This window comes from Panulirus ornatus, chromosome 14, assembly GCF_036320965.1.
Source record: "Panulirus ornatus isolate Po-2019 chromosome 14, ASM3632096v1, whole genome shotgun sequence".
Taxonomy (NCBI): Eukaryota; Metazoa; Arthropoda; class Malacostraca; order Decapoda; family Palinuridae; genus Panulirus; species Panulirus ornatus.
The window spans coordinates 20,009,989-20,036,336 of record NC_092237.1 but is presented as its reverse complement, the minus strand read 5'-3'; the positions used below and the strand labels follow the sequence as shown (position 1 = coordinate 20,036,336).

The following is a 26,348-nucleotide window of genomic DNA, read 5'->3' as shown; positions in this document are numbered from 1 at the left end:
AGAGGGGCAAGTATGAAGTCTGTTGGGGATGAGAGAGCTTGGGAAGTGAGTCAGTTGTTGTTCGCTGATGATACAGCGCTGGTGGCTGATTCATGTGAGAAACTGCAGAAGCTGGTGACTGAGTTTGGTAAAGTGTGTGAAAGAAGAAAGTTAAGAGTAAATGTGAATAAGAGCAAGGTTATTAGGTACAGTAGGGTTGAGGGTCAAGTCAATTGGGAGGTAAGTTTGAATGGAGAAAAACTGGAGGAAGTAAAGTGTTTTAGATATCTGGGAGTGGATCTGGCAGCGGATGGAACCATGGAAGCGGAAGTGGATCACAGGGCGGGGGAGGGGGCGAAAATTCTGGGAGCCTTGAAGAATGTGTGGAAGTCGAGAACATTATCTCGGAAAGCAAAAATGGGTATGTTTGAAGGAATAGTGGTTCCAACAATGTTGTATGGTTGCGAGGCGTGGGCTATGGATAGAACTGTGCGCAGGAGGATGGATGTGCTGGAAATGAGATGTTTGAGGACAATGTGTGGTGTGAGGTGGTTTGATCGAGTAAGTAACGTAAGGGTAAGAGAGATGTGTGGAAATAAAAAGAGCGTGGTTGAGAGAGCAGAAGAGGGTGTTTTGAAATGGTTTGGGCGCATTGAGAGAATGAGTGAGGAAAGATTGACTAAGAGGATATATGTGTCGGAGGTGGAGGGAACGAGAAGTGGGAGACCAGATTGGAGGTGGAAAGATGGGGTGAAAAAGATTTTGTGTGATCGGGGCCTGAACATGCAGAAGGGTGAAAGGAGGGCAAGGAACAGAGTAAATTGGATCGATGTGGTATACCGAGGTTGACGTGATGTCAGTGGGTTGAATCAGGGCATGTGAAGCGTCTGGGGTAAACCATGGAAAGCTGGGTAGGTATGTATATCTGCGTGTGTGGACGTATGTATATACATGTGTATGGGGGTGGGTTGGGCCATTTTCTTTCGTCTGTTTCCTTGCGCTACCTCGCAGAAGCGGGAGACAGCGACAAAGCAAAAAAAAAAGAAAAAAAAAATTATATATATATATATATATATATATATATATATATATATATAAATATATATATATATATATATATATATATATATATATATACATATATATGTATATATATATATATATATATATATATATATATATATATATATATATATATATATATATATATATATATATATGGATTTGTATGTAGCATTTATGGATCTGGAGAAGGCATATGATAGAGTTGATAGAGATGCTCTGTGGAAGGTATTAAGAATATATGGTGTGGGAGGAAAGTTGTTAGAAGCAGTGAAAAGTTTTTATCGAGGATGTAAGGCATGTGTACGGGTAGGAAGAGAGGAAAGTGATTGGTTCTCAGTGAATGTAGGTTTGCGGCAGGGGTGTGTGATGTCTCCATGGATGTTTAATTTGTTTATGGATGGGGTTGTTAGGGAGGTAAATGCAAGAGTTTTGGAAAGAGGGGCAAGTATGAAGTCTGTTGGGGATGAGAGAGCTTGGGAAGTGAGTCAGTTGTTGTTCGCTGATGATACAGCGCTGGTGGCTGATTCATGTGAGAAACTGCAGAAGCTGGTGACTGAGTTTGGTAAAGTGTGTGGAAGAAGAAAGTTAAGAGTAAATGTGAATAAGAGCAAGGTTATTAGGTACAGTAGGGTTGAGGGTCAAGTCAATTGGGAGGTGAGTTTGAATGGAGAAAAACTGGAGGAAGTGAAGTGTTTTAGATATCTGGGAGTGGATCTGGCAGCGGATGGAACCATGGAAGCGGAAGTGGATCATAGGGTGGGGGAGGGGGCGAAAATTCTGGGAGCCTTGAAGAATGTGTGGAAGTCGAGAACATTATCTCGGAAAGCAAAAATGGGTATGTTTGAAGGAACAGTGGTTCCAACAATGTTGTATGGTTGCGAGGCGTGGTCTATGGATAGAGTTGTGCACAGGAGGATGGATGTGCTGGAAATGAGATGTTTGAGGACAATGTGTGGTGTGAGGTGGTTTGATCGAGTGAGTAACGTAAGGGTAAGAGAGATGTGTGGAAATAAAAAGAGCGTGGTTGAGAGAGCAGAAGAGGGTGTTTTGAAGTGGTTTGGGCACATGGAGAGAATGAGTGAGGAAAGATTGACCAAGAGGATATATGTGTCGGAGGTGGAGGGAACGAGGAGAAGAGGGAGACCAAATTGGAGGTGGAAAGATGGAGTGAAAAAGATTTTGTATGATCGGGGCCTGAACATACAGGAGGGTGAAAGGAGGGCAAGGAATAGAGTGAATTGGAGCGATGTGGTATACCGGGGTTGACGTGCTGTCAGTGGATTGAATCAAGGCATGTGAAGCGTCTGGGGTAAACCATGGAAAGCTGTGTAGGTATGTATATTTGCGTGTGTGGACGTATGTATATACATGTGTATGGGGGGGGGGGGGGTTGGGCCATTTCTTTCGTCTGTTTCCTTGCGCTACCTCGCAAACGCGGGAGACAGCGACAAAGTATAATAAATAAAATAAATAAAATATATATATATATATATATATATATATATATATATATATATATATATATATATATATATATATATATATAGAAGGCCGGTGAGAGCCTAGAAGGACTAGGAAGAAACATATCTACTTTTGTTTTTTTCTTTGAGCCACAAGAAGAGTCTTTCAACTTCCGAGGAGGCAGAGACTCGAGAGCCAACATGTCCTCTGGGGTGAGTCGAGATACGGGTAATGGACGTAAGCTGAGGCCTTTACAGAAGTGTAAGGATCGTCGACCCTCACGTGAGCACTGCCCATAGTCCATATCATATCATAACAAAGGCAAGAATGATAAAGAATTAAAACTGAAAACCCGCATCTAGAACAAAGTAAATTAATGACTGTAATTAAACGTAATTGTTGGCAGTGCAGGAGAAACTATACCCGGGAAAGTATTAGGATTTAAATGTCAGTCAGTGAAATGAAGAAGGAATAAGCCAGATGGTATGAATCATCCTGACCAATACGGAACACAGCTGGAGGCACGTCACTAGCAGTTTACCAGAACATGATCCACCACTAGCACACTGGCACAACACTCTAGGCCTATCTAAGTCTAAAGCGAAAATATTCATACATTTTTCCTATTCATATTTCAACTTTACAGTATTCACTACCATAAGGAATTGACTTAAAAGTCAGAAGTATCAAATTAAGTTGAATATTATAATATTTCTCTGAACTGAGGTTCAGACGCGATTACAAAAAACAGGTGGTCATTTCGATTATAATACAAATGAATGCAACTGAATTCAAACAACAACAGACCACTGGGTGCTCACACAGCTGTTTGTAGTAGTGAGAGAGAACAAATACTACTCACTGATTATTGTGGTAGTAGTAAAAAACTTAATGATATTTCTGAAAGGAATATCTGTAAACTTCTCGTATAGCTGAGGAGATGCAGACAATGTCAGACGTGGATTTGAAGCAAAATATTCAACAAGTCTATGCTTAAATGTATCATTGGTACTGTTTTCAACTATTCTAATTGTTAAATCGTTTCGTATGTTAGCAATCCTCTTGAAGAAAAACTACCTCACCTTATCCGAGGTAAAACGAGTCTCTCTTCAAGTAGCTCATCAGATCGAGATTATCGAAACTTTTAATGATCCTGAACACTTGTATTAGATAGCCTCTTAACCTTCTCTTTCCTAAGCTAAATTAATTCAGTTCTTTAATTCGGCTCTTATAGGATTTGTTTCTGAGTCCGGGAATCATCTTGGTATTGCCGCTGTACTCTCTCCATTCTGCCAGTATCTTTTTGCTGTAGTAAAGTGAACAAAACTAAATCTAAGGTAGTTATGGTTAATGTGCTAGAGGATAGTTCCTAACCATACATTACATTAGGTTAAGCTACTTTATAGCAAAAGTTATTCTAGTTAACGTTTTACAAAACTGTGTTACTGTCTGTCTGGTCCCAGCTTTAAAGGTGAAGTTCAGAGGTGCAGGTCCGAACTCGGCATCTCTCTCTCTCTCTCTCTCTCTCTCTCTCTCTCTCTCTCTCTCTCTCTCTCTCTCCGTTTTTATCTAATTCACCAGCTCATATTCGAACTTTCCGACAGGAGAGACATCTCTCAGTCATCCCAGCTATTCATCTGCTTTGGATAGGTCACACACACACACACACACACACAACACACACACACACACACACACACACACACACACACACACACACAGAATCGAAAAAACCCTGAATATGCAAAATATGATTTTCAGGTTAGGTCACCTCTCGTAGAAAAACACAAAGTGAGTAGAGAATGTCCAGAGGAGGGTAACAAAGATGGTATCAGAATGAAGGGAACTAAGTTACAGGAAAAGGATATATATATATATATATATATATATATATATATATATATATATATATATATATATATATATATATATATATATATATATTATATATATATATATATATATATATATATATATATATATATATATATATATATATATATATAAAATTGTTTGACCATCTATCTATCTATCTGTTACCTTATATATTCATTACTCTCAATTTCTTTGATCTTGTATTTCCCATCTAGTCATTCGTTTTTCTAACCCAACGGTTTAGTGACATGAACACAAAGAACTGATGAATGCAGCCTTAACAGACAACAACCAGTTAGGAGATATTCCAAGATCAGAAAAAATAATATGGTTAAGTTGGGCTGTAGTGACCAATGGCTGGAACATGACTGTTCGTGTTGTGGTCACTGTGGGCTCCAGTTGGCTTTGTGTGGCTCGGGTCGCGGACTTTTCTTGTCGGAAGAAGACACGTCGGGAGGCAACAAGTGCTGGTGGAGGGTGGCGCTCGACAGCTTCTTCCTTAAACTGATGAAGTCCAAAATAATGATCAGAGAAGGTGGAGATGAAAAACGAAGCGAAAAGCTGATTAAAAGTCTTCTGTAAAAGAGGCTGAATGGGATGTATCTTCTGAATGCTCTTTAGCGTACCTCTTATTGTTAGGGAAAGAGTTGGGGGAGGGCTCGAAGCATGGTGCAGATATTAACATCTCAAGGCATGATACACATCATTAATACATTTCATATCTCGAAAGTGGAAACTTCAAATAACTGTCAGTGTGAAACAAACCCTGTGAAGCTGACCAGGCCAAGGTTAGTTGGTTAGCTGGGCTTTAGGCCTAACAACTGCCAGGGTCATTAAAGCCGTTAGTGTTAAAATAAAACCACTAAGGAAAATTCTTGAACACCCTCAGGCGTTGATTATAAGACCTCATATTCTCTCTATTTATATGGCTATCGCCAGGCAAATGATAAGTTCTTTGTAGCTTCTCGTAATTCAAAATGTCACCAAGAGGTCTGATGCAAATAATTACAGGCTATGGGAACCAATTTCACTTGAACGAGATGAGATAGCAATTAAGGTGAATTTGATGTGGATTACTTATGTATTTCGATGGTAGATGATAGTGTGGGTGCTAGGGCTCCTGGTATGGGTGGCATCTACTGTATCCTAAAGGATCCTGAAAGTCGAAAGCTAAAGGAGAATCTCTGAAATACAAAATGTCTCCTTCCTCGGTTGGCGTCACTGGTAAAGATTGAGGAAAGAATGAGGCTACATGCATAGGTTAGGGATCGGGAGTTGGACACACACTTATCAAAGAGGAGAGTTTCCAGACGCTCTTAAAGGAAGTTGGTCCGCCAGTTGAGAAAGTGAGTCTTTACATCGCCTTCAGTTGCATTGAGGAAGATGGCAACGTTGTGGAATAAGTTATAGGACTTTACTGAAGTCTTTGAATGAAATCTTGTCTTGTCTCTGTAGATTGAGTTGCTGAAGTTTAGGATGTTTACAAGGTACTGCTTGCACGATATGATTCCCTATTATCAAACTACTGGATTCCTGGCAGCCTTAAGATGTCTATAGATATTGCTGAGATGTCAGGGAACAAGGACCCAGGGACACATGAGTGACTGGATCCTTAGTGGATTTGGGCACTGGGAGTGGCTTGAAGAGGTTCTTCCACCCAGTTTGACTCTTTGGCTGCTGGAGTGAACTGCTGACAGCTGTAGAGAAGAGTGTGGCTAATTCGGATATACGCTCCCTATAGACATGAACGTGCAAAATCAATTACGTTGATACTTCTGAGATTATCTGAGAATTTCTACTACTTCTGTTACTGGAGCGGACAAAGGCGGGAGGATAAGCAAGGTAATGTTTTGGAGGCCGTTGACAAATACTGACAAAGTAGTTGTTAGTCTCCTCAGTCGATTGTTGCTGTCGGTAGTGCACATTGTTGCTGTTGTATGGAACATCGGATGAGAAATGTGGTTCGGAGAAAGTAAGTGTCGTTTTAGTTAATAGATCTCCCATAAAAAGTAGCGATGACAGGTTTCTGTAATGATACGTGAGCGTTTCATCCTCTTTTGATTCATGCATTCTTTGGTAGGAACCAGAGTTCAGGTGTATCGAACAGCTGATACACAGAAGACACAGTTTCATCGCTGTTTTTTTTTAGTGAGTCAGCTGTAGTGAGAGTCCAGAACACCATTATACTCCTGTAACAACAGAATGGCTGAAACGGCAGTGATAATCAGCCAAATCAATCAAAGGAAGGTCTTAGGTATATCGTGCATTAGTGTGAAATGAGTATTTTGAGAAGCGACGTAACTTCTGAAGATGACTGGTCGTAAAATGATTAGAATCAAAACAGCAAGTCAATTAGTGCCTGATCACGTAACTGAGGACGGAACAGATGTGCAAGAGTCGATCAGTATCCAGTCTCTGGTATGGGCTTGTGTGGGTGCTTGATTCATACCATAATTGATCACAACCTATCAGATTGATGTGAGAGGGGTAACTCAGACCCACATATTACTCACGTATTTGAAAACTTCAAATTTCAGGATAGAAGGACATGAATCGTCACTCAGCATCACATAACTAAAGTTGCAAGGCAGGTCATGGAGATCTTAACCCTCATCTCCTGCTGGGGAAACTTAGCCCAGCCTCAGTGATAACAAAGTACCATCGCTAGTGATCTGTTTAATGTAAATGCTGCATCAGGTATGGTGGATAAAGTGAGGTAAGGTTTAATGTACATAGCACTGGGAGAGCTGTGCTGGACCCCTGGTAATTCAGTTGCAGCCTTCAGGCTTGATGGGAGCGGCACCACTTGGCTTTCTCGTTACATCGATCCCTAGAGGAACATAACGACCTCGTATACGGACCTAAGGTTGTCTGACCGTAAAATAACGCCATGGTCGGGGTCGTTCTTTCCTCCTTTTAATACCTAACCGTCCAGTGGAGAGAACAGGTGCAGCTGATGAACAGACAGTAGCACAGTTACCAGACAATAACACAGTTGATAGTTGCAATGAAGAAAATTATTCATTATTCAAGATACAACTTAGTCCCTTTGAAATGCTACACTTTCTGAGGTATTAGAAAAAAAAAAGCAGAAAGGCTTGCCTCAGCATTTTCACAACAACAAAAGTATGTCCCAAAAACAAGGGACAAGGTACATACGCAAGGTATTGTTTACCGAAGCCAAGCGTAAACATGTACAGTTTCGGGGAAAAAGTCGAGACACTTTGTTACGGCCTATGGAGGTATCCGGCAACACTCACAGAAAACATATAGTACCAATCAATATCTTCATTTGTTACGGAGGTGCTGATTGGCTTATAGAAGCTGCATACGCAAGTCTCTATGCATAGGTAGTACAAATTCGTCTCCATTACTTTTCACTGTAAACTTGTAAAGTCACAAAGCGGTAGAAAAATAGCTGAGGGAATGTGTTGCAAAAGAATATACCTATGATCCTTCCTTGCAGTCATCATGCACCGGCCATCAGGTGAGCAGAGAATGGAGGTGAAGATCGGAAAAGACAAAAGGATATACGTACGAGGCTTCATTATCTGAACAGCATTCAGTGGTACTACTGATTATAAAAACATATTTCGGTGTATATTGGAAATGAAAGTACTTTATTGTCAAACTCTCATACGACCAGAACATTTGGGTGGGTCTTCAGCACCGAAAGTGTTCGTCAAGGTTTTACCACTAAGATATGATCATAGTCTGATCTAGTCTGCTACCATATAAAAAAAACATGTGGGCTGCTACGGTCAAATTTGATCCCAAACTGGTAGGTGACAATTCTTCAACATACAAAGGTTATTTATTTCACTATGCACAGCCAGGGTCAACTGCGAGGGAGTGACTGCCATACGGACCCCACATCTGACCACTATTATCCATCCAGCCACAATGAGGGATTCGACTTTAGAGGTATGAGCAGCATTTATGCGTCTTTGTCCCAGGCAATTCTTTTTATCAAGTTAGCTAAGACGGCACCGGCAGCGGAGGCCCACATCAAGGCTATCCCATTAACGCTATATATATATATATTTTCTTTTTTTTCCTTTGTCGCTGTCTCCCGCGTTTGCGAGGTAGCGCAAGGAAACAGACGAAAGAAATGGCCCAACCCACCCCCATACACATGTATATACATACGTCCACACACGCAAATATACATACCTACACAGCTTTCCATGGTTTACCCCAGACGCTTCACATGCCCCGATTCAATCCACTGACAGCATGTCAACCCCGGTATACCACATCGCTCCAATTCACTCTATTCCTTGCCCTCCTTTCACCCTCCTGCATGTTCAGGCCCCGATCACACAAAATCTTTTTCACTCCATCTTTCCACCTCCAATTTGGTCTCCCTCTTCTCCTCGTTCCCTCCACCTCCGACACATATATCCTCTTGGTCAATCTTTCCTCACTCATTCTCTCCATGTGCCCAAACCATTTCAAAACACCCTCTTCTGCTCTCTCAACCACGCTCTTTTTATTTCCACACATCTCTCTTACCCTTACGTTACTTACTCGATCAAACCACCTCACACCACACATTGTCCTCAAACATCTCATTTCCAGCACATCCATCCTCCTGCGCACAACTCTATCCATAGCCCACGCCTCGCAACCATACAACATTGTTGGAGCCACTATTCCTTCAAACATACCCATTTTTGCTTTCCGAGATAATGATCTCGACTTCCACACATTCTTCAAGGCTCCCAGAATTTTCGCCCCATCCCCCACCCTATGATCCACTTCCGCTTCCATTTTTCCATCCGCTGCCAGATCCACTCCCAGATATCTAAAACACTTCACTTCCTCCAGTTTTTCTCCATTCAAACTCACCTCCCAATTGACTTGACCCTCAACCCTACTGTACCTAATAACCTTGCTCTTATTCACATTTACTCTTAACTTTCTTCTTTCACACACTTTACCAAACTCAGTCACCAGCTTCTGCAGTTTCTCACATGAATCAGCCACCAGCGCTGTATCATCAGCGAACAACAACTGACTCACTTCCCAAGCTCTCTCATCCCCAACAGACTTCATACTTGCCCCTCTTTCCAAAACTCTTGCATTCACCTCCCTAACAACCCCATCCATAAACAAATTAAACAACCATGGAGACATCACACACCCCTGCCGCAAACCTACATTCACTGAGAACCAATCACTTTCCTCTCTTCCTACACGTACACATGCCTTACATCCTCGATAAAAACTTTTCACTGCTTCTAACAACTTGCCTCCCACACCATATATTCTTAATACCTTCCACAGAGCATCTCTATCAACTCTATCATATGCCTTCTCCAGCTGAATGAGTGTGTTAGTGGTTTTGATGCACGAGACCGGGTTATAGTGATGGGTGATTTGAATGCAAAGGTGAGTAATGTGGCAGTTAAGGGAATAATGGTGTACATGGGGTGTTCAGTGTTGTAAATGGAAATGGTGAAGAGCTTGTAGATTTCTGTGCTGAAAAAGGACTGATGATTGGGAATACCTGGTTTAAAAAGCGAGATATACATAAGTATACTTATGTAAGTAGGAGAGATGGCCAGAGAGCGTTATTGGATTACGTGTTAATTGACAGGCGCGCGAAAGAGAGACTTTTGGATGTTAATGTGCTGAGAGGTGCAACTGGAGGGATGTCTGATCATTATCTTGTGGAGGCTAAGGTGAAGATTTGTATGGGTTTTCAGAAAAAAAGAGTGAATGTTGGGGTGAAGAGGGTGGTGAGAGTAAGTGAGCTTGGGAAGGAGACTTGTGTGAGGAAGTACCAGGAGAGACTGAGTACAGAATGGAAAAAGGTGAGAACAATGGAAGTAAGGGGAGTGGGGGAGGAATGGGATGTATTTAGGGAATCAGTGATGGATTGCGCAAAAGATGCTTGTGGCATGAGAAGAGTGGGAGGTGGGTTGATTAGAAAAGGTAGTGAGTGGTGGGATGAAGAAGTAAGAGTATTAGTGAAAGAGAAGAGAGAGGCATTTGGACGGTTTTTGCAGGGAAAAAATGCAGTTGAGTGAGAGACGTATAAAAGAAAGAGACAGGAGGTCAAGAGAAAGGTGCAAGAGGTGAAAAAAAGGGCAAATGAGAGTTGGGGTGAGAGAGTATCATTAAATTTTAGGGAGAATAAAAAGATGTTCTGGAAGGAGGTAAATAAAGTGCGTAAGACAAGGGAGCAAATGGGAACTTCAGTGAAGGGCGCAAATGGGGAGGTGATAACAAGTAGTGGTGATGTGAGAAGGAGATGGAGTGAGTATTTTGAAGGTTTGTTGAATGTGTTTGATGATAGAGTGGCAGATATAGGGTGTTTTGGTCGAGGTGGTGTGCAAAGTGAGAGGGTTAGGGAAAATGATTTGGTAAACAGAGAAGAGGTAGTAAAAGCTTTGCGGAAGATGAAAGCCGGCAAGGCAGCAGGTTTGGATGGTATTGCAGTGGAATTTATTAAAAAAGGGGGTGACTGTATTGTTGACTGGTTGGTAAGGTTATTTAATGTATGTATGACTCACGGTGAGGTGCCTGAGGATTGGCGGAATGCGTGCATAGTGCCATTGTACAAAGGCAAAGGGGATAAGAGTGAGTGCTCAAATTACAGAGGTATAAGTTAGTTGAGTATTCCTGGTAAATTATATGGGAGGGTATTGATTGAGAGGGTGAAGGCATGTACAGAGCATCAGATTGGGGAAGAGCAGTGTGGTTTCAGAAGTGGTAGAGGATGTGTGGATCAGGTGTTTGCTTTGAAGAATGTATGAGAAATACTTAGAAAAGCAAATGGATTTGTATGTAGCATTTATGGATCTGGAGAACGCTATATATATATATGTATATATATATATATATATATATATATATATATATATATATATATATATATATATATATATATATATATTATTATTATTATTATTATTATTATTATTATTATTATTATTATTATTATTATTATTATTATTATTTTGCTTTGTCGCTGTCTCCCGCGTTTGACATATATATATATATATATATATATATATATATATATATATATATATATATATATATATATATATATATATATATATATATACAGAGCATCAGATTGGGGAAGATAGGTGTGGTTTCAGAAGTGGTAGAGGATGTGTGGATCAGGAGTTTGCTTTGAAGAATGTATGTGAGAAATACTTAGAAAAGCAAATGGATTTGTATGTAGCAATTATGGATCTGGAGAAGGCATATGATAGAGTTGATAGAGATGCTCTGTGGAAGGTATCAAGAATATATGGTGTGGGAGGCAAGTTGTTAGAAGCAGTGAAAAATTTTTATCGAGGATGTAAGGCATGCGTACGTGTAGGAAGAGAGGAAAGTGATTGGTTTTCAGTGAAAGTAGGTTTGCGGCAGAGGTGTGTGATGTCTCCATGGCTGTTTAATTTGTTTATGGATGGGTTTGTTAGGGAGGTGAATGCAAGAGTTTTGGAAAGAGGGGCAAGTATGCAGTCTGTTCTGGATGAGAGAGCTTGGGAAGTGAGTCAGTTGTTGTTCGCTGATGACACAGCGCTGCTGGCTAATTCATGTGAGAAACTGCAGAAGCTGGTGACTGAGTTTGGTAAAGTATGTGAAAGAAGAAAGCTGAGAGTAAATGTGAATAAGAGCAAGGTTATTAGGTACAATAGAGTTGAGGGACAAGTCAACTGGGAGGTAAGTTTGAATGAAGAAAAACTGGAGGAAGTGAAGTGTTTTAGATATCTGGGAGTGGACTTGGCAACGGATGGAACCATGGAAGCGGAAGTGAATCATAGGGTGCGGAAGGGGGGCGAAGGTTCTGGGAGCGTTGAAGAATGTGTGGAAGTCGAGAACATTATCTCGGAAAGCAAAAATGGGTATGTTTGAAGGAATAGTGGTGCCAATAATGTTATATGGTTGCGAGGCGTGGGCTATGGATAGAGTTGTGCGGAGGAGGGTGGATGTGCTGGAAATGAGATGTTTGAGGACAATATGTGGTGTGAGGTGGTTTGACCGAGTAAGTAATAATAGGGTAAGAGAGATGTGTGGTAATAAAAAGAGTGTGGTTGAGAGAGTAGAAGAGGATGTTTTTAAATGATTTGGTCACATGGAGAGAATGAGTGAGGGAAGATTGACCAAGAGGATATATGTGTCAGAGGTGGAGGGAACGAGGAGAAGTGGGAGACCAAATTGGAGGTGGAAAGATGAAGTGAAAAAGATTTTGAGTGACTGGGGCCTGAGCATGCAGGAGGGTGAAAGGCATGCAAGGAATACAGTGAATTGGAACGATGTGGTATACCGGGGTCGACGTGCCGTCCATAGATTGAACCAGGGCATGTGAAGCGTCTGGGAAAGTTCTGTGGGGCCTGGATGCGGCAAGGGAGCTGTGGTTTCGGTGCATTATTACATGACAGCTAGAGACTGAGCGTGAACGAATGTGGCCTTTGTTGTCTTTTCCCAACGCTGCCTCGGGCACATGAGGGGGAAGGGGGTTGATATTTCATGTGTGGCGGGGTGGCGATGGAAATGAATAAAGGCAGACAATATGAATTATGTACATGTGTATATATGTATATGTCTGTGGGTGCATGTATATGTATACGTTGAGATGTACAGGTATGTATATGTACGTGTGTGGACGTGTATGTATATACATGTGTATGTGGGTGAATTGGGCCATTCTTTCGTCTGTTTCCTTGCGCTACCTCGCTAACGCGGGAGACAGCGACAAAGCAAAATAAATAAATATATATATATATATATATATATATATATATATATATATATATATATACATATATATATATATATATATATATATATATATATATATATATATATATATATATATATATATATATATACCATTTTATATACCCATTTTATTGACCGACCCCTAGGGGTGGATGAATAGTTGAGTAGACCGACTGCCGTAACTAGGATTCGAACCTACGCGTTCGACCCTGGGCTGCCCGTGAATGCATCACGGTCAGGAACACTAAACGTTACACGACGGGAATTAGCACATACAACAACTGAGGAGCATTACCATCATCCGGACTTTGGCACTTTGATTCGTCTAGTATTTGTAGCTCGTAATAAAACAAGGCCTGTGCTTCATTCCGAGTTCTCGTAGAAACAACCGACGTTTGAAGTGTGCATTTCTAGTCCAATTTAGGTTGACCAACACCCACAGAATAAATGCATCACATACAGAGAATCCCACTACGTGTTCAGACAGTGCCATCGATTATTTCCTGGGTCGACACTTTGAGTGATCGGTTGCCATGAAATTGTCAAGGTTGTCTACACCGCCCTTAGTTGAGTTGTAGAATTCACCAGTATTAGGTTTCCTATCCTTTGGCTTGGTGTAAGGAACAGAATCATGCATAGCGCTAAGCACGACACCCATCTCACCTTTCCTTGGGCAATATGAATTGAGAACATGATCTTCACGGTATCTTTTATGAGTTGAATACCGAGTTCTTCCTTCTGGGCTGGCAAACTGTGCTGGTGTTTCCACACGATCTTCCCTACTATTCCAAGCTTTCAGTTCTACTGTTAAGGGAAAGCTACAGAAGAAGTCTCGGAGAAATGTTCCTTCCATTCAGGTCGTCTGTAAGTTGTTACATAGCCTGCTTGCCCTGTTCACGTTCCACTGCTTCACCTCTGCCACCAGTATACACTTCTGCGTAAAGCAAGTAGCTCCTATCTGCATTATATGCTGCCAAGACTAGCATCTCCCATCTGACTGGTGTAAAGGGAGTGGGCACCATCCTCAGAGTGGACCTAGACGTTCTTCCTCAGTACCAGTTGTTGATGCATAATACATCAACGAAGTCTCTCACTTCAAGCACTCCAGACATCTCTGGTACAAGCAAGTTTGTCGTGGCGTCGCCTGGGATTTCTAGTCTGTTATAAAACATGAAGTATAGAGCGTCCATGCCTGTCATAGTATAAGCTTTTGAGAGATTAATCATGAGCAAGGATTCACAGTACGTAATAAGTCCTCACCTTGATGAGATCCGTGATTTTTCCTGAGTCAAGTACTCCAGTACTCCAGCTATTTCCTTTCTTTTCATCATCTCTAGAATAATGTTGAAAAGTTTTGGAGTAATGAGAAATCCAATCTCATTCTTGTCAGAACTATGTATTGTAATTCCAAGTTGTTCGTCAATCATACTGCTCACAGCCCATCCACCTAATGAAGTTATTCCTCCTTGTCCGTGTCACACAATGTTTCCTTATCTGAAGGTAAAGTGTGTGGCATGTGGGAGTTACCGTTCATTTTCCTAGTCAATGTCATTGTTGGAATCCCTGCTCACCGGTATATGTTCACATTCACTACTCTTACCTTCAGTATACACTTCATCACTTTCATCATCAGTCAGAATCAGTGCATGAAATCTTGCAAACGGAAATGAAATTGTATTCCAGAAAAGAGCATCCACATGGGCTATAGATAAGGTACAAGGATACCACCAGACTACACTACACTTTCAGTACCGACCAGTGAACCTCTGAAATATATATGGGTCGGATATGATCCCGGCAGACTGGTGCAGCATCTTTAATCTCTGTAACTATCCAAAAGAAAACAAAAGATGAAATGATATGATTCATCACAGAACAGTCATGTAAAACAGCAAGAAAATAACAGGTTTTGATCTTGTAGCGTGCCATCACTGAACTACTACAAACTGCCTATGGGTCTTATATAACCAACAGCGGATGAATAGGATTAAGACGGTATCTCTTCCATGACAGCCCACCAGATGTCTCGTCCAAACCGACGTGTTAACTAGACCGCTGCTCCTGTGTTGCCGTCACTCAGGCCGTGAACCCCACCATGAGACCACGAAATGGATCACTGCCGAGCTGGTATACTGGCCAGCGGTGAGCTAGTGTTGGCAAGAGTAAGGCTGGCCTCTCACCAACCGAGGGTACAAGAGAAATTTGAGTTTCTCGATCATACTGTGTGACGTTGGTAGATGAGGTGGAATGAGCAAGTTGATCTCCCAAGATCGGCACAGACCAGACGCATCCAGACACACTACTCTAGGAAACGTAGATCATCCTGGGAACCGTAAATCTTCCTAGGAAACGTAAACCATCCTTGGAGAGGTAGACCATGCTAGGAAACTGACACCATCCACGGAAACGTAGACAATCCTACGAAACACAGACCATCCTAAGACATGTGGGTATTCATGGGACACGTTGACCATCCTAAGAAACGTGGGCCTTCCCGTATAAAGCAGAATATCCTAGAAAATTTGGAGCTTCTGGTGAACAGTAAACCATCTTGAGCAACGTAGGCTGTTTTAGGAAACATGAATCATCCTGGGGAACGAAGGAAATTCCATGCAAACACAGAATATCCTGGGAAACGTAGACAATCTTCGGCAACTTACACCATCCTGAAAAACGTTGACCATCCTGGGACACGTTGACCATCTTCGGAAACGGACACCATCCAGTAACATGAGGACCATCGTCGGAAACATATTTCCAGGGAACGGAGACCATTCTAGGAAACAGACCATCCTAGGAATCCTAATCACGGCAGCCAGTCCACAGTTCACCCGTTGTTCAACCTCCCGTAGAGGTTGGTCGATGAATTGGGTACCTGGCTTAGGTTGGGGTATATGTATGTACAACGTTAATGTGGTGGTCACACACACACACACACACACACACACACACACACACACACACACACACACACACACACGGGGCACTACGAGTGTGAAACTGTTACACACAAATAATAATCTCGGGTCTGTTGGCGAAGAGAGAAAATATAACTTTTCTCAGGTATGACGACGATAAATGTTCAGAGTTTCTCATGACGTCAGATTGCGTTCTTGACTATGGCTGGTGCAGAGACCTTGACGTGAGGATAGCTAGGGGGAAGCTGAGTGACCCTGACTGTGTTTATTAGTTGAAGGTTCAGTGTCTGTTACCAGCAGTGCCTGTAGCTGGAGGAACATAATGTGCCGTTCTTCTGAGTTCGGAAACAAAATGTTCCTTTCCTAGTGTACATTTACGACTGTCTCTTAGTACATTGTCATGTAATATGGGATTTTGATGGTGTTGTTCCTATATTCAAATATATATATATATATATATATATATATATATATATATATAGAGAGAGAGAGAGAGAGAGAGAGAGAGAGAGAGAGAGAGAGAGAGAGAGAGAGAGAGAGAGAGAGAGAGAGAGAGAGAGAGAGAGAGAGAGAGAGAGAGAGAGAGAGAGAGAGAGAGAGAGAGAGAGAGAGAGAGAGAGAGAGAGAGAGAGAGAGAGAGAGAGAGAGAGAGAGAGAGAGAGAGAGAGAGAGAGAGAGAGAGAGAGAGAGAGAGAGAGAGAGAGAGAGAGAGAGAGAGAGAGAGAGAGAGAGAGAGAGAGAGAGAGAGAGAGAGAGAGAGAGAGAGAGAGAGAGAGAGAGAGAGAGAGAGAGAGAGAGAGAGAGAGAGAGAGAGAGAGAGAGAGAGAGAGAGAGAGAGAGAGAGAGAGAGAGAGAGAGAGAGAGAGAGAGAGAGAGAGAGAGAGAGAGAGAGAGAGAGAGAGAGAGAGAGAGAGAGAGAGAGAGAGAGAGAGAGAGAGAGAGAGAGAGAGAGAGAGAGAGAGAGAGAGAGAGAGAGAGAGAGAGAGAGAGAGAGAGAGAGAGAGAGAGAGAGAGAGAGAGAGAGAGAGAGAGAGAGAGAGAGAGAGAGAGAGAGAGAGAGAGAGAGAGAGAGAGAGAGAGAGAGAGAGAGAGAGAGACATTTCTGCAGGAGAGGCCATTGCTCATTACCGAGTATGTTTTATATCATTTATCTTCATTGATCTTTACTTATCTTTATCATTTTAAGATTATACTTGGCGCTGTCATTTCCATTTCCCTGACGATTCCTTACGTGTTTATCATTCATCCATCTTGAAGGATTTCAATATATAGTCATATGTAATAACTTTACGATGTGCATTGAAGCCACCAACGCGATTTGCACACTTCGAATGAGAAATCTCTCGCAAGGTGACGCAATCAAGTAACATACGAAATAATCATTACTCCAGACTTACAAGAAAGCATAGTCACGAACCCTTCAGACCAGCACCGGCCCATCAAGACCACGTACGCTCAAGAGTCGCACTTCAACAGAGAAAATCTTGAGTCAACATTCCAAGCGCAGGTCAGGACAAGATCATTCAGTTTACTGACCACTGTTGAGTCCAACTCCGCCACTCACCACAGTGGCCAGCATTTCCCTCCGCTTGCTCTCGGTCAACCCTTTACCCAACATCTTATCCAATAAAAGTCACAGTCCTTCCCTTCTCCCACATACTTCGCCGACGTGGCCTTCATGCGAGAACGTCAGCAACACTTTCCAGGCGCTTTTTCACATCCTTCCCAACATTACAGAGGCGAAGGTACGAACATCTGGAGAAGATGTATAAGTCTTTGTGTTTCGTACCAAATTTCTTGTAAAGAAGAACGTCTCCCGGTCTATATGGGCATAGTAAGTCATTCATACGTAATATATTATATATATATATTATATATTATTTATTATATAATTATATATAATATATTTTATATATTATCCTGGGGATAGGGATTAAAAAATTCTTCCCCCCGTATTCCCTGCGTGTTCGTAGAAAGGCGACCCAAAAGGGAGGGAGCGGGGGGTGGAAATCCCCCCCTCTCGTTACTTTTTTTAAATTTTTCCCAAAAAAAAGAACAGAGGGGGCCAGGGGAGGATATTCCAAAAAAAAGGGCCCAGTCCTTGTTCTTTTAAAGAACCCCCGCTAACGCGGGAAATGGCGAATAGTTTTAAAGAAAAAAAGAAATATTTATTTTTTTATATAATTTTATATATAAATATAATTTATTAAATTTTTTTTTATATTTTTTATACTTATTGTTTTTATTTTTTTTCCCTGGGATAGGTGGATGAAAACTTCCCCGTATTCCCTGGTGTCGTAGAGGCGATTAAAAGGGGGCCCCCCCCCCCCCACCCCCAGGGAGAAAGGGGGGATGGGTTTGGGTTTGTTTAGGTTGTTTGGGGTTTTGGGGTTGTGTAGGGATAAACAATAAAAAAAAATTATTTTTTTTTTTTTGTAGGCCGGGGGGATAGTTAGGGGTGGATCGGGGGGAAAGGAAAGGGTGGTATGGGGGGGTTGTGAAAAAGGGTGGGGGTGGGTGGAAGGTTTCCCCTTTTTGGGTGGGAGGGGTGGGGTTTGGTTGGTTTTGGGGGGGGGGGTGGGGCATGGATTTGGGCTTGTTTGGGGCCGTTTGGTGGAAATTGGGGGGTGGGGTTGGCTGGTTGGGGGCGGAGGGTGGTGAAAAAGGGGGGTGGGGTGGGGTGGAAAGGGTGGCCAGTGGATTTGGTAGGGGGAAGGGTGTATAAAATTGATGGAAGAATGTTGGGTGAAAAAAAGATTTTTTGGGTGGGGCGGGGGGCTGGGGGGGGTGGGGGGGGGGTGGTTGATGGGGATACCTTGTTTTTCTTTTTTTTTTTTAATTTTCCAAAAGAAGGAACAGGAAGGGGGCCAGGTGAGGATGTTCCTCGCGGCCCAGTCCTCTGTTCTTAAGCGCTACCTTGGCTGATGCGGGAAATGGCGAATGTTTGAAAAAAAAAAAAAAAAAAATAATATATTATATATATATATTTTATATATATTATATATATAGATATATATATATATATATATATATATATAATATATATATTTTATAAATATATATATATATTATATATATTTATATATTATATATATATATATATTTATTATATAATATATATATATATATATATATATATATATATTAGTTTAAATTTGGAAAAACTGGGGAAGTAAAGTGTTTTAGAAAATATGGGAGTGGATCTGCAGCGGAGGGAAAACCCCATGGAAGCGGAAGTGGATCATAGGATGGGGGAGGGGGCGAAAATTCTGGGAGCCTTGAAGAATGTGGGAAGTCGAGAAATTTCCCCCCCCCCCCCCCCCCGGAAAGCAAAAATGGGTATGTTTGAACGAATTAGGGTTCCCAAACCAATGTTTGTATGGTTGCGAGGCGTGGGCATGGATTAGAGTTGTGCGCAGGAGGATGGATGGCTGGAAAAATGAGATTTTTGAGGACAATGTGCGGTGTGAGGCGGTTTGATCGAGTAAGTAACGTAAGGGTAAGAGAGATGTGTGGAAATTAAAAAAAAAGCTGGTTGAGAGAGCAGAAAAAAGGGGTGTTTTGAAATGGTTTGGGCACAGGAGAGAATGAGTGGGGAAAGACTGACCAAGGGGAAATATATGTGTCGGAGGTGGGGGGAACGAAGAAGTGGGGAACCAAAATTGGAGGGAAAGTTTGGAGTGAAAAAGATTTTTAGTGGGGAATCGGGGCCTGAACATCCCAGGGGGGGTAAAAAGGAAAAGGGCAAGAATAGAGTGAATTGGGATCGATGGGGTATAACCGGGGTGACGTGCTGTCAGGGGGATTAATCGGGGCAGTTAGGCTCGGGGGAAAACCCATGGAAAGCTGTGTATATGTATATTTGCGTGTGTGGACGTATTGTATAAAAAAATTTGTATGGGGGGGTGGGTTGGGCCATTTCTTTCGTCTGTTTCCTTGCGCTATCTCGCAAACGGGGAGACAGCGAACAAAGCAAAAAAAAAAAAAAAAAAAAAAAAAAATATTATATATATATATAATTATATATATTATATATATAATATATATATTAATTATATATATATATATATATATATAATATATATATAATATGGTGTGGGAGGCAAGTTGGCTTAGAAGCAGTGTGAAAAGTTTTTAATCGAGGCTGTAAGGCACTGTACGTGTAGGAAGAGAGAAAGTGATTGGTTCTCAGTGAATGTAGGTCTGCGGCAGGGGTGTGTGATATCTCCATGGTTGTTTAATTTGTTTATGGATACGGTTGTTAGGGAGGTGAATGCAAGTGTTTTGGAAAGAGGGGCAAGTATGAAGTCCGGTGGGGACGAGAAAGCTTGGCAAGTGAGTCAGTTGTTCGCTGATGATACAGCGCTGGTGGCTGATTCATGTGAGAAACTGCAGAAGTGGTGACTGAGTTTGGTAAAGAGTTTGAAAGAAGAAAGTTAAGAGTAAATGTGAATAAGAGCAAGGTTATTAGGTACCGTAGGGTTGAGGGTCAAGTCAATTGGGAGGTAAGTTTGAATGGAGAAAAACTGGAGGAAGTAAAGTGCTTTAGATATCTGGGAGTGGATCTAACAGCGGATGGAACCATGGAAGCGGAAGTGAATCATATGGTGGGGGAGGGGGCGAAAATCCTGGGAGCCTTGAAGAATGTTTGGTAGTCGAGAACATTGTCTCCGAAAGCAAAAATGGCTATGTTTGAAGGAATAGTGGTTCCAACAATGTTGTATGGTTGCGAGGCGGGGGCTATGGATAGAGTTGTGCGCAGGAGGGTGGATGTGCTGGAAATGAGATGTTTGAGGACAATGTGTGGTGTGAGGTGGTTTGATCGAGTAAGTAATGTAAGGGTGTGGAAATAAAAAGAGCGTGGTTGAGAGAGCAGAAGAGGGTGTTTTGGAATGGTTTGGGCAATTGGAGAGAATGAGTGAGGAAAGATTTACCAAGAGGATATATGTGTCGGAGGTGGAGGGAACGAGGAGAAGTGGAAGACCAAATTGGAGGTGGAGAGATGGAGTGAAAAAGATTTTGAGTGATCGGGGCCTGAACATGCAGGAGGGTGAAAGGCGGGCAAGAAATAGAGTGAACTGGATCGATGTGGTATACCGGGGTCGACGTGCTGTCAATGAATTGAATCAGGGCGTGTGAAGCGTTTAGGGTAAACCATGGAAAGTTCTGTGGGGCCTGGATGTGGAAAGGGAGCTGGTTTCGGTCATTATTGCATGACAGCTAGAGACTGAGTGTGAACGAATGGGGCCTTTGTTGTCTTTTCCTAGCGCTACCTCGCACACATGAGGGGGAAGGGGGATGTTATTCCATGTGTGGCGAGGTGGCGATGGGAATGAATAAAGGCAGACAGTGTGAATTGTGTGCATGTGTATATATGTATGTGTCTGTGTGTATGTATATGTGTACATTGAGATGTATGGGTATGTATATTTGCGTGTGTGGACGTGTATGTATATACATGTGTATGGGGGTGGGTTGGGCCATTTCTTTCGTCTGTTTCCTCGCGCTACCTCGCAAACGCGGGAGACAGCGACAAAGCAAAAAAAAAAAAAAAAAAAAAAAATATATATATATATATATATATATATATATATATATATATTATCCCTGGGGATAGGGGAGAAAGAATACTTCCCACGTATTCCCTGCGTGCCGTAGAAGGCGACTAAAAGGGGAGGGAGCGGGGGGCTGGAAATCCTCCCCTCTCGTTTTTTTTTTAATTTTCCAAAAGAAGGAACAGAGAATTGGGCCAGGTGAGGGTATTCCCTCAAGGCCCAGTCCTCTGTTCTTAACGCTACCTCGCTAATGCGGGAAATGGCGAATAGTTTGAAAGAAAAAGAAAAGATATATATATATATATATATATATATATATATATATATATATATATATATATATATATATATATATATATATATATATATATATATATATATATATGTATCAAAGAAACCTGCAAGCCAGAAAGATTTCAATTCCGGATATTAACAAAAGCTAAGCCAACTGCTATCTAGCAGTGGGAAGACCTGACATCTACTGCTAGGGAGGGACACACCAGACGGTTTGTACGGGGTCACTGGGGGTCTCAGAAAAAGTCATGTCAAGAGACGTGAGAAGAGTTTGTGTAGGGAACCTTAACACAAGAGGTTGGTTGATCTGGGAAGTTCGTGTAGCTGGATGTTCAAGAGGGACTCGTTGAGACTTCGGTGCTCCAGCGGTTGTTAAAGTCACTGGCCGCAGCCATCTGGTAATTCAGAGAGTCGAAGGCGAGATCTTTCTTACGTCTTTTTTTCTTCACCATTTCTTTTGTCAGTGTTAAGAAGTGAAGGAATAATTGCTAGAGAAAGAGTGAAACAAGAAAATAAATGTCTTCTTCGTCAGACTGGAGTGAGAGATAAGGCTGCTGTCTCCACACACGTTTATTCTTCTTACAGAAAAGAAAATTGTCTCATGACGATACAATTGCTTATTAGTTCAAGAATCAGCCATCAAGTTATTGCGTCACCTTAAACGACGACGCTATACCGAAATTTTGTGCATAGTAAATTTCTAAGAGAGCTGAAACCATGAGGGGATTGTCAATTTGCCCTAAATTAGTAGACAAACCACAGGTCGACAGCTGACAGCAAGCGAACCTCCGCATCAACACCTTCAAACATACCATATACACAAAACTGGATGGTAACATGGGAGAAGGTAAATAGCTCAACCCACCAGAGACATAGGCTGTAGTGACGCTCTGCAGGCCTGCCAACGTTAGTACCGTCACCAGAGCCACTAGCCACCAGCTGTTGGTATCCCTGACCAGACTCGTCGTTGCTCTGAAAAAAGACAAAGATAAACATGAGACAATGTTCGTGAGTGGCACCATATCAGGACAAGGTATAACGCTATGACATATATACTTAAGACATAAATCAAACTTTTATAATTGTAGTTGTAACGTGTGGTATAGTAACCAGAGATCCATGTACAAACGCATTCCCTGGTCTTCATAGTTTTCTCATTAACTTATATATATATATATATATATATATATATACCCTTGCCAGCCCCGGCTGTGCCACTGCACACGCTCTGCCTCGGTAAATCTCCAGCCATTCACTGTATGTCCTACGTGGCGGGTCTTTTTATTGGACCATTATTTTCTTTCGGAACTACCAACAGTTTTCTCTAGCGAAGGAAAACAAAACTTTAATGGAAGGGACGCAGAGGTAAATATGGAACTTACTACTGGAAATCCAGATCTCAAATGCCTGTGGACAGGTCAATAAGGAACGACAGCTAGTAATACAGCTGATGGAGTAAGTCTTGTCTACTGTTACAACACTTTCGATTCCTCTTGACGGTAAGCAAAATGAAACGTTCCACATCTGTCTGTACAAACCTTTAGCGACGAGTAGTTGCTGTCATGTCTACCACCCCTACCCAGCCTCATCCCATACAGCCCCTCACTCACCTGGGGACGTTCACCAACCATCTCAGTAAACTGCTTCAGGAGGTGACGGACACTACCCACCAACCACCACAAGAGACCACAGGCCATACCAGCGTCGGCATCATGACCACACACACTCCAGCGGAACGAATGCCTCTTGTAAATGAAGATTTTCTTTTTTCTTATCTTAAAGGATTTTACTTATATATTCCAAGAATATAACATGAGCTAGGCCACTAGAGGGTTCTCGGTGATGTACTGTATAAACACATCACCATGTTAAATGCCTCTATAACCCATACATTAGACCTTAAAAACATCATCGTAGGTTTATAGCATACCAGGTACCATGTCGGGCCTTACTGAGTTCCCATTTCAGAGACAACGAAAGTATGAGAATGAAGACGATACATTTCACCTACACTATACCTAAGAGAACCTCGCTATATGACCACCCCAGACTTAAAACATCATTATTTTTCCTGAAATCTAAATGTCTTCCCTAAAGCCAATCATGATTTTTATCTTTTACTTCTTTTCATATTTCTGTTTCTTACTAGATATGCCTTTCCCTGACACCCCGTTAGTTAGGACTGCATTTCAATCCTTATAACTGAATATATGTTGTAGACCTTGATGGGTGTCAGGGTAAATGGGTCATTAAGCCGAAATCTGTACCATCCATATTCACAATACGTTACAGAATTTTCACACTTGTTCTCAGACTTTGCCAGTTACATTAGAAAATTATTATTCGAGCAACAAAAGGCTGTAAGTGAGAAAAGTATATTCATAAATGATTCTCTTGTATTAATTATCCTCACGAAGGTTTGAGTTGATGATGATGATAATGACACTTTTTAGCGTCGCTGTTTATACTATATGATCTAAATAGTTACCTTTAATGTGGCTGTTAATACAATTTAGATATTACCAGACTGAGGGAAGACCAGGCGTTTCTCTGTCCTGTGAGACGACAGTGAAACGTTGCCCGTTGTCGTGAAGCAATGGTATTGTTCCTAAGCTGGAGGGTCAAAACAAGGAGTTAAGTCCACTCAACCGTGGAACTAAAAACTTGTCTCTGCTATTATCACAATATAAATTCATATAATGGATGTTGTCTTAGTCACTACATTGTCCGTGTAAATGACTGCCAATTCATCGTCTCTTGTGATATAATTCTCAGTCAAATCAATTCTGGATAACAATCTTGCTATCAAGAGCAGACACTAGTAAAACACCGTAAAAAACTATGATAATCAGTGATTGGTTTCCGTTCATAATGTCATCAACAGATTGATTTCCCCTGGCGGCCAGCCGCTGTACCTACCTACCCCTGGTACAGGAGATCCTCCCTCCCTCACTTGCTGCTGCTGCTGGTCATGAACGTATTACAATGAATGATTAAGTGGAGGAACTAATGTTATCATCATCTTGTTCTCCTGGGATGTATCATTATATTAATCTGCTGAGTACAGCTGATGTTGTATAACATCAATAATTCTAGTACAAGAAAACTGTACTGAAAATTCATCTCTCTACGTTAAGATTTAACGAAGAAAATGAGAGATGTTGGGGTGAAAAATTGGACATCGAATCACCTATTTACAACACAATCCTTTCTGTACAGTGTGACACCAGTGTGGGTTATGTGTAGAGTGTGGTAACGCTGTGGTAACCTGCCGTGTTCCGCGGTCATTCGTCCAGCAGGCGAGAAGCATCAGGCCTGGTAATCAACATTACTGTCACCTCATAACTTGGTCAGAACAACACAATTTTCCGGCCCAAAATGTGCGTGATGGAATCCAGAGAATAGAGGGATGAATAGATTTATTCCTCGAGTCTCTCTTGCTTATCCAGCTTGGCTTCTGGAGGAACAGAGTCGCCTCCAGGATTGGAGCACCACCATGTCCTCGTGGAAGAAGTACATGGCCTGCGAGAGAGAACCCTCCTCCCGTGGGTGAGGCGCTTTGGCATGTTAAACTACCTAACACTGCGGCAATTCACTTGAGGGTTGTGTGGTTGTGGAGGTTGGGAGGACTGGGTAGCTGTGGAAGGTGGTGAAGTTGTGTGGTTGTGAAAGGTGGTTTGTTTGTTTGTCTGTAGAGGGTGGTGGGGTTGGGTGGTTGCTGAAGATGGTAGGGTTGTGTCGTTGTGGAGGGTGTTAGCGTTGTGTGGTTTTGAAGGGTGGTAGAGTTGTGTTGTAGGATTGTGCTGTTGTTGAGGGTGGGAAGAATGTGTAGTTGTGGAGGGTGGGAGGATTGTGTGAGTATGTAGAATGTTAGGGTAGAAGGGTTGTGCTTGTGGAGGGTGGTAAGGTTGTGTGGTTGTGGAGAGTGGTAGGGTTGTGTGGTTGTGGACTGTGTTAGCGTTGTGTGGTTGTGGAAAATTGTAGAGTAATGTGGTTATGAGGTGGGGGGGTGGGGGGTTAGGACTATGGTGGCAGAGCTGTATTGTCGTCGGTGGGGGTAATTCTGTTTGGTTTGGGAGGGTAGTATGACTGTGTGGTTATGGAGATTGGCAGGTTTGTGTGGTTTTGAAGGGTAGTATGACTGCGTGATGGTGGATATTGGCAGGTTTGTGTGGTTTTGGAGGGTTATAGGAGTGTGTGGTGGTGAATATTGGCAGGTTTGTGTGGTTTTGGAGGGTAGTATGACTGTGGTGGTGGAGACTGGCAGGCTTGTGTGGTTTTGGAGGGTAGTAGGGTTGGGTTGCTGAGGGTGGTTGGCTTGTGTGGCTGTGGAGGGTGGTAGCGTTGTGTGATCGTGGAGGGAGGTGGTGATGTGCTGCTGTGGAGGTTAGTAGGGTTGTCAGGTTGTGGAGCATGGTAGAGTTGTGTGGTTGTGGAGGACTGTAAGGTTGTGCTA

At 42.0% G+C, this 26,348-nt stretch overlaps 1 protein-coding gene across 3 annotated transcripts in view; it reads right to left on the bottom strand.

Moving 5' to 3' along the window:
• Nucleotides 1–26,348, bottom strand: part of LOC139753336 (zwei Ig domain protein zig-8-like) — a 240,388-nt gene that overhangs the window by 69,695 nt on the left and 144,345 nt on the right. For all 3 annotated transcript variants that reach the window (XM_071669688.1, XM_071669687.1, XM_071669689.1), the window contains exon 2: nt 22,758–22,864. In XM_071669688.1, the coding sequence (XP_071525789.1) occupies nt 22,758–22,864 (107 nt within the window). The remainder of the gene's footprint in view (nt 1–22,757; nt 22,865–26,348) is intronic.